A 9,029-nucleotide genomic window follows, 5' to 3' on the forward strand; every position below is an offset into this window, starting at 1 on the left:
TTTTTTTTTTTTTTTTTTTTTTTTTTTTTTTTTTTTTTTTTTTTTTTTTTTTTTTTTTTTTTTTTTTTTTTTTGTTCTTGCAATTGAGAATCGATTGTGTGAACTGGTTCTGGATTTACTTTTGCTGGACATTACTAGTGATTTGATTCTGTCTTTGTCGTTTTTGTGTAATTTAGAGTTGATTGTGTGAATTCGTTATGGATTCATTGTTGCAGAACAGTATTGATGATTTGATGCTGTTGCATCGCGACTAATGAAATCGGCTACATTTGACGCCTTTGTGTGATTTCAAATTCATTTTGAATTTGTTCTGTATTCAATGTTGCAGAGTAATACCAGCGATTATGATTCTCTTGCACCACGAGACGAGGTTGAATCGGCTCTGTGGCGAACCAGACGGTGATAATCGCCGTCGTAAACAAGGCGTACGCCGATCAAGAAACCACAGCCGTTACTACTATGCTGGACGTGTTTCTCGACAGTCTCTGGCTCGGAGAAGGCACTCGGCCTTCGGTAAATCACCTCATCCTCGTTGCCGTCGATCAGACGGCGTACGATCGGTGCCGGTTCCTTCATCTGAACTGCTTCCGGTCGATTTCGCGGAGGATTTCATCAAGATGACTCAGTTTCTCTTGGTTGAAAGTCCTCAAACGGGGATACAACTTCATCCTCGCGGTACGTTCTCTTTTGTCGAGTATAATTTTATGCCTTTTTTTAAAATAATAGAGACTTAAGTTATATAATAATTTTAACCTCTTTAATATTAGAGGATGAACTTTTTGTTTGATGGTTTTTGGTAGGTTTTAGTGCCTCGACTCTACACCTTCTAATCTTACAACAAAACAAATCATATTCATTTAAGACAACAACCTTCCTAAAATCAGCGATTATCGAAGAAACACGTTCACAAATAATGGAGAGAACCAACAAAATATCCATAAAATCCGGGACAGATACATTTCCTAAAACACATAAAATAAAAAGAAGATATTTCTTCTGCCTTCTCTCTTCTTCCTCACCGATAAAAAACGATACAACAGATTCAGCTAAAAAAACAAAAACAAAAGATATTTTTTCACACAGCCAAATCTAACCTTCCTTATTCAACCCGTACACAACGCGTCTTTCTTTCTTCAACACAGACCCTTACCCCTACAGACCACTAACCCAACGACTTCAAAAAAACCCTACTGTAAAACCAGAATGTTCCTCTCAGTACCTGTAGTGAGCAGGCTTGTATGGACCCTCAACTGGCACATTGATGTAGTCAGCTTGGTCCTTGCTGAGCTTGGTAAGCCTAGCACCTAGTTTGCCCAGGTGAAGGGCAGCCACCTTCTCATCAAGGTGCTTGGGCAACACGTAAACCTTCTTCTCATACTTCCCAGATGTCCTCTCGTTCCAGAGCTCGAGCTGTGCAATCACTTGGTTTGTGAATGAGCAGGACATAACAAAGCTAGGGTGTCCAGTGGCACAACCCAAGTTCATGAGTCTACCCTCAGCCAACACGATGATGCCGGCGTTGGTCTCGGGGAAGACCCACCTGTCTGTTTGAGGCTTGATGGTGATACGCTTTACACCAGGGTAGCTCTCAAGACCGAGCATGTCAATCTCATTGTCAAAGTGACCAATGTTGCAGACAATGGCATTGTTCTTCATCTTCCTCATGTGGTCAACCATGATGATATCCTTGTTACCGGTGGTGGTGACGAAGATATCTGCCTCAGAGACAACATCTTCTAAGGTGAGGACGGGAAGACCTTCCATGAGAGCCTGGAGGGCACAAATTGGATCAATCTCGGTCACGATAACACGAGCGCCAGCTTGCTTGAGAGCAGAAGCACAGCCCTTTCCAACATCTCCATAACCGCACACAACAGCAACCTTACCGGCAATCATGACATCAGTAGCTCTCATCAAACCATCAGGGAGAGAGTGTCGGCATCCATACAAGTTGTCGAACTGTAAACAATCAGAAGTGAACCCACTCGGAACCAGATTGGTGTTTGAAGCTCAAAATTGACAATAAAACGTTACAACGGTTCGATTGGCAGATGAAAGATAATTATCACTCAACAGCGGGAAACAGGGTAACTGAAATTGAATTCCATTAACAGCTTGTTTTAAAGTCATGCATGATTCAGAAGCAAGTACATGCATGGATATGGATGATTCAAACACAACAAAATACAAGCATGGATGAGCTTGGGACCCAGATCTGACGGGATTTGAACACAAAAATCAGATCTACAGCAACAGAGAAATGAAAAAACAGAAAAGAAGTTCAGATCTAAAAGAAAAGCACAAGAAATCATACCTTGCTCTTAGTGACAGAGTCATTGACATTAATGGCAGGGAACAACAAGGTTCCACTGGCCTGCATCTGGTAAAGCCTCTTAACACCGGTGGTAGTCTCTTCCGAGACACCAACCAATCTCTCCTTCATCTTGTGATACCTCTTAGGGTCAGATTTCAATCCATCTCTAATAATCGTCAACACGATCTGAAACTCAGCGTTATCAGTAGAAGAAGGATCAGGAAGAACGCCGCTCTTCTCATAAATCTCCTCAGCCTTAACTCCCTCGTGAATCAAGAGAGTAGCATCACCACCATCGTCAACAATCAGATCCGGACCACCACCAGGGCCCCAGTCCAAGGCGCGCTCGGTACACCACCAGTACTCCTGAAGTGTCTCCCCCTTCCAGGCGAACACGGCGGCGCTGTCGCGAGCAATCGCGGCAGCGGCATGGTCCTGAGTGGAGAAAATGTTGCAGGAGCACCAACGAACCTCAGCACCGAGAGCGGTGAGGGTTTCGATGAGCACCGCGGTTTGGATGGTCATGTGGAGGGAGCCGGTGATGCGAGCTCCCTTGAATGGCTGCGAAGGGCCGAATTCGGTACGGCAAGCCATGAGGCCAGGCATTTCGACCTCGGCGAGCTCGATCTCGAGGCGGCCGAAGTCGGCCTGAGACATGTCCTTGACCTTGTACTCACGGCCGCCGGCGGTCTTCTCGACAATTAGAGACATTGCGAGAGAATTGGGGAAGAAAGAACACAAAAATCTCTTGTTTCTGCGATGAAGAAGAAGATCGCAGAAGAGAGAGATGTGAGCGCACAAAGGATAGAGCAAACTGAGGCCCTATAAATAGATAAATCGACGGTCCACATTCGGGGCTTCCAACTCCCACCTTAGGGCTTTGAGATTGTGATTTTATCGGGTCTTCATTTTCTAGACCGGTTTCGGGTCGGTTTTTTAATGGATAATCTAAAATCTTATCGGTTAATATTTTTAGTATTTTAGTCTTTAATACATTTAATTGTTTCAAATTTTTTTAATAACTCAATTTCTTTTTTTTTTTTCTTTAGCTTCTTAAATATACTTTTAATCTCTTCTTTAATTCTTCCATTTCTACATATTTCTAATCTTTTATCTCTTCTTAAATATTAAAACTCTAAATATAAATGATTAATTCTCTCATTTATAACTATTTCCAAATATAAATATAATAAATTCTAACACTCGTATTTTTTTTTCTAAGTTGGTTCTTTCCTATTTCAAATAACTTTTTAAGAATTTGGCTATTTGGGATACTTTATTTTTTTTATGATTTTGTTTGAAATTGTCATTTTTATTTGCAATTACATTTAAAAATAAGAAAAGTTTGAAGTTGAAGCAAAGGAGAGCAATGATACTAAAGGAAAAAATAATATATGTAGGGTAGGTAAACAATCTCACATTTTCCATTCATTATAAACAATTTCCTAAGAATATTTTTATGTTTATATCTAAGAGTATTTTTCTACCTTTAGAAAAGTGCCAACGTAATTTTAAATAATAAAAAGTTTTAATATATTAATAAATATTTGTAAATTTAAGGACGCTTTTTAAGATCCAACCCTATTATTAAAACATTTTTTTTAAGTACCTTCCACTATTTTAATTTTCAAACTTCAGTTTGAAAATAGAATGTAAAGTAGTTTAACTAAAAATTCTATTATAAGAAATATTAAGTGAAAATTTGTAAAAGAATTATTCCAAATTTGAGATCTAAAATTTATTTATGATTAAGTTCTAAAAACAAAAAACCAAAAAAATTGTCAAAAATCCGCTAACCAATTTTTTCCCCAAGGAAATCTTAACAATAAAAATTTGGACCGCCAAAATATTGCAGCAGATTATTATACAACAAATCATATTTATTTAAGACAATAATCTGTCTTTTTTATAAAAAAAAAAAAAGAAAGGAAAGAAAAACGTGCACAAATAAAATATCAAGAAAATCCAAGACAGCTACATTTCTAAAACAACAAAAAAAAATAAAGGCAGCAATTTCTTCTTCTCTTTTCTCTGTTCTTTCTCACCGATAATCACGATGCCACAAATTCAACAAAAAAAAAAAATTAAAACAAAAACAAGTAATATTTTTCACACAGCCAAATCTATCCTTATTCAGCCCCATACAATGGGTCTCTCTTCAACACACAGACCCTTTCCCCTTCACACCACTAACCCCAAACACTTCCATAAACCCCTACTTGTAAAGCCAGAATTCTGCTCTCAGTACCTGTAGTGAGCAGGCTTATATGGACCCTCAACTGGCACGTTGATGTAGTCAGCTTGGTCCTTGCTGAGCTTGGTGAGCCTAGCACCTAGTTTACCCAGGTGAAGTGCGGCCACCTTCTCGTCGAGGTGCTTCGGCAACACGTAAACCTTCTTCTCATACTTCCCGGATGTTCTCTCGTTCCAGAGCTCGAGCTGTGCAATCACTTGGTTTGTGAATGAGCAGGACATGACAAAGCTGGGGTGTCCAGTGGCACAACCCAAGTTCATGAGTCTACCCTCGGCCAACACAATGATGCCGGAGTTGGTTTCGGGGAAGACCCACCTGTCGGTTTGAGGCTTGATGGTGATACGCTTCACACCAGGGTAGCTCTCAAGACCGAGCATGTCGATCTCATTGTCAAAGTGACCAATGTTGCAGACGATGGCATTGTTCTTCATTTTCCTCATGTGGTCGACCATGATGATATCCTTGTTACCGGTGGTGGTGACGAAGATATCAGCCTCGGAGAGGACATCTTCCAATGTGAGGACGGGAAGTCCTTCCATAAGAGCCTGGAGGGCACAAATTGGATCGATCTCGGTCACGATCACACGAGCTCCAGCTTGCTTGAGAGCAGAAGCACAACCCTTTCCAACATCTCCATAACCGCACACAACAGCAACCTTACCGGCAATCATGACATCGGTAGCTCTCATCAAACCATCAGGGAGAGAGTGTCGGCATCCATATAAGTTATCGAACTGTAAACAATCAGAAGTAAATCTAATCAGAACTATTGGTGTTTAAAGCAAAAAGATAACAATAAATCATCACTAGGACAAGATCGATTGATGAGAGATCTACAGTTATCAGTCACTAGCGAAAAACAGGGTAACTGAATTTGAAAGTGTACAGAAAGAACAAAGAACAATGGTTCAACAAGAAATGAGTCCAATAGCATGGATGAGTCCAAAGATTTTGCTCAGAGTTACAGTTCAAACACTACACATACAAGCATGGATGAGCCATTGGTTATAAGATCTGACGGGATTCGAACAGAAAAATTATCACAGAGATCAGATCTACAGCAACAGAGAAATGAAAAACAGAACAGAAACTCAGATCTAAATAAAATGCACAAGAAATCATACCTTGCTCTTAGTGACAGAGTCATTGACATTAATGGCAGGGAACAACAAGGTTCCACTGGCCTGCATCTGGTAAAGCCTCTTAACACCAGTGGTAGTCTCTTCCGAAACACCAACCAATCTCTCCTTCATTTTGTGATACCTCTTAGGGTCAGATTTCAATCCATCTCTGATAATCGTCAACACGATCTGAAACTCAGCGTTATCAGTAGAAGAAGGATCAGGAAGAGCGCCGCTCTTCTCATAAATCTCCTCAGCCTTAACTCCCTCATGAATCAAGAGAGTCGCATCACCGCCATCGTCAACAATCAGATCCGGACCACCACCGGGACCCCAATCCAAGGCACGCTCGGTACACCACCAGTACTCCTGAAGAGTCTCCCCCTTCCAGGCGAACACAGCGGCGCTGTCGCGAGCAATCGCGGCAGCGGCGTGGTCCTGAGTGGAGAAAATGTTGCAGGAGCACCAACGAACCTCAGCACCGAGAGCGGTGAGGGTTTCGATGAGAACCGCGGTCTGGATGGTCATGTGGAGGGAGCCGGTAATGCGAGCTCCCTTGAATGGCTGGGAGGGGCCGAATTCGGTACGGCAAGCCATGAGACCGGGCATTTCGACCTCGGCGAGCTCGATCTCGAGGCGACCGAAGTCGGCCTGAGACATTTCCTTGACCTTGTACTCACGGCCGCCAGCGGTCTTCTCGACAATGAGAGACATGGTGAGAGATTGGGGGAAGAAAGAACACAAAAATCTCGTTTCTGCGATAACGAAGAAGATCGCAGAAGAGAGAAATGTGAGCGCACACAAAATTGAGCAATCGGAGGCCCTATAAATAGGTTCGAAGTCAGATCGACGGTCCAGATTTGGGGCTTCCAACCCCCAGATTAGGGGCTTGAGATTGTGATTTTATCGGGTCTGGATTTTCAAAACCGGTTTCGGATCCGGGTTTCAACTGTTTTTATTTTCTTTTAAGCTAAACTAATAAAAATACATATACGTATTTTTGGAAATTTTGTTAATAATCTTAAATTTTAAAAAGATCTAAAAAAATAGAAATTTTTTATTTTTCTTTAAAAAAAAATTAAAGGTATGTCTAAATTTTTTTAATAAGAATGTTAATAAATAAATTTTAAGAATATTTTATAAAGGAAAATTTTTTAAATATTGTTTTAATATATTTTTTAAACGGTTTCATTTAAAAGTAAAGGTAAGGCTATTTTTTAATTTTTTTTAAATATATTTGTTTTTTTTTTTTTAAATGTAAGGATATGGTTGATAGTTTTAAAAGTTTAGAAATATTTTTTAAGATAAAAGATAAAATTCATAGCATTAGACATCAAAAGTAATCATGTTGTTCTTTGTCTCGTTAATTGGGTGACGTCATCGAACAAATTTACCAACCAGGAGGTGTCATATGCGATTGAGTAGTAATCAATGTGATTTAAAAAAATAATAATAATATATTTTATCTTACTATTTAATTTAAAATATCTGGTTTTAAAAAAAAAATTATATGAAAAAGAACAGTAAATTTTCTCCGTTATTGGTACAAATTTTCCATTTACCCTTTTTTTTTTTTTTTGCGTGTTGGAAAATAAAGGCCGTGGGCCCATGCGATTACAATAAATGAACGGTTGAGATGTGCCGCGTAATTTTACCTTTTCCCCAAATGATCTTTTGGGCTTTTGTCGGAGATCTGAGATGTGATAAAGAGTTAGACTCGCCTGTATCCGAGACTACATAGCTAAAATAGTCTCGACTTTAAATTAGCGACGTGGCTTAAAATCACTCTTAGCCTCGCAATTCAAACGTTCTGATTTAACAACTTTAATTTAATAAAATACAATTATTTTTGCAAATTCATTATTTTTTTTTTTGTAAATCCACAATAACAATTATTAAAGTAATTAATTATGATTTATTGATATTAAATTTTATGATAAATGAATTTAAGTAGTTGAATAATAATAAAGTGTCTCACAGTTTTCAAACATGTCTGCTAAAGAGAAAATTCCACACCCTTATATTTTGTCCTCCTCTTCAACCGAGGCAAAATCTCGCGAGCTTCTAGAAATAAATATGCATTTAAAGTTTTTTCAAAACTATATTATCATCAAGGTCACGCTCATTTGAATGTAGTATCGATTTATTCACGTACTGTATTTCACTCGAGCATTACATATCCACCAACTTTACCTATCATTCGTCGAGGTAGGTTTCGACTCCGCTTGTTTTGTTTTGCCGGTGTTCGTGTCGTTAAATGTGAATATGCATGGAGCTATATACATCACCAATTATAAATATTTAAATTAATTTTGTAAATCAAAGATATTTTGCGCAATTCGTTGTTGTTTTTTTCCCCTAAAATTATTGAAAAGAATCCAACAAGGGAGAGAAGGAAAGAAAGCAAGATCCAGATCTGGTCTTGCTAGAATTTTGAATAAATCATTTTTATTTATTTATTTAAATATTAAACCCAACCGACGTGCATTTAAGTTCAATATAAATATTTTAAAAAATATATATTAATTACAAAAATCCACTTTATGCCTTATTCTTATTTCTTCCACCCACATGCTTGATAATTAAAAGTAGCTATAAATTGAATTTCATAATTAAAAAAAAAAAAACATCTTTATTTTATATATATAATATTGAATTATAATTTTTTATTCCATTAATTTAAAATTTTATAACTAAATTGATAATTTGAAAATTAGAAAAACTATATAATTAAATATAAAATTTCCATTGATTTTTTCTTAAACAATAATTTTAATAATAATATGTTCAGAATGTTTATTATTAGTGTCACTATTATTATATAAGTCGACGTAACATATATCACATTAAAAAAAAAAAATTAATTAATTAGTTAACTCGTGGAAGGTTAGTGGGTTGGTGATCTGTCACCAACCCCCAAATGTAAATATATAAATAAATAAATAAATATATATATATATATATATATATAAAAGTCTTGCCTACTTGTATGAGTGAACTACTACGTCTCCACAAAACTTGTTTGCCTATTAAGGAAAATTTTTCTAAGAAATTTGATGGAAAAATTATTATTATTTGGACATGAAAATTAAAAAAATGCTAAATTAAAATTTTATTTTTAAAATTTAAAATTTGTGTTTAATTTAAATTTTTTAATATTTTTTAAAAAATATTCATCTTTTAAACACAAAATTAAAAATATTAAATATATAAAAAATACAATGTTGGAATTAAATTTACAATTTAATAGAAAAAAAATAGAGAAATTCAATATCGTGCATGATTATTGTTTTTTATTTTATCTTTCAAATCATTCCATTTTTTAAATGATTTCGGATTT

The 9,029-nt window shown here is 36.9% G+C and overlaps 3 protein-coding genes across 3 annotated transcripts in view; 1 reads left to right on the plus strand and 2 right to left on the minus strand.

Annotated features, from left to right (window-relative positions):
* The window catches only part of LOC111460020, a 1,860-nt gene extending 1,073 nt beyond the window's left edge, over window positions 1–787 (plus strand). Inside the window, exons 2-3 of the mRNA XM_023103098.1 lie at window positions 329–675; window positions 768–787. Of these exons, the coding sequence (XP_022958866.1) occupies window positions 329–675; window positions 768–787 (367 nt within the window). The remainder of the gene's footprint in view (window positions 1–328; window positions 676–767) is intronic.
* Window positions 788–891: 104 nt separating this feature from the next.
* On the minus strand, window positions 892–3,127 carry LOC111460191 (adenosylhomocysteinase-like). The gene is made up of 2 exons (XM_023103324.1): window positions 2,315–3,127; window positions 892–1,959 (listed from the first exon to the last, which is right to left on the minus strand). The coding sequence occupies exons 1-2, from the start codon at window positions 3,023–3,025 to the stop codon at window positions 1,213–1,215; spliced, it is 1,458 nt and encodes a 485-aa protein (XP_022959092.1). The 5' UTR covers window positions 3,026–3,127; the 3' UTR covers window positions 892–1,212.
* Window positions 3,128–4,244: 1,117 nt separating this feature from the next.
* On the minus strand, window positions 4,245–6,502 carry LOC111460194 (adenosylhomocysteinase). Its single transcript, XM_023103327.1, has 2 exons — window positions 5,693–6,502; window positions 4,245–5,302 (listed from the first exon to the last, which is right to left on the minus strand). Exons 1-2 carry the CDS (start codon window positions 6,401–6,403, stop codon window positions 4,556–4,558), a joined length of 1,458 nt encoding a protein of 485 aa, XP_022959095.1. The 5' UTR covers window positions 6,404–6,502; the 3' UTR covers window positions 4,245–4,555.
* Between the last annotated feature and the right edge of the window lie 2,527 nt (window positions 6,503–9,029).

The sequence above is a fragment of the Cucurbita moschata genome, unplaced genomic scaffold (genome assembly GCF_002738365.1).
Source record: "Cucurbita moschata cultivar Rifu unplaced genomic scaffold, Cmos_1.0 Cmo_Scf00023, whole genome shotgun sequence".
In the NCBI taxonomy this organism is placed as follows: Eukaryota; Viridiplantae; Streptophyta; class Magnoliopsida; order Cucurbitales; family Cucurbitaceae; genus Cucurbita; species Cucurbita moschata.

Bases quoted from the DNA above. Each gene is read 5' to 3' on its own strand.
- LOC111460191 (XM_023103324.1), bottom strand. From the start codon at position 3,025: ATGTCTCTAATTGTCGAGAAGACCGCCGGCGGCCGTGAGTACAAGGTC. The intron at 1,960-2,314 runs GTATGATTTCTT...GATTGTTTACAG, and splicing joins ACTCTGTCACTAAGAGCAAG to TTCGACAACTTGTATGGATG.
- LOC111460194 (XM_023103327.1), bottom strand. From the start codon at position 6,403: ATGTCTCTCATTGTCGAGAAGACCGCTGGCGGCCGTGAGTACAAGGTC. The intron at 5,303-5,692 runs GTATGATTTCTT...GATTGTTTACAG, and splicing joins ACTCTGTCACTAAGAGCAAG to TTCGATAACTTATATGGATG.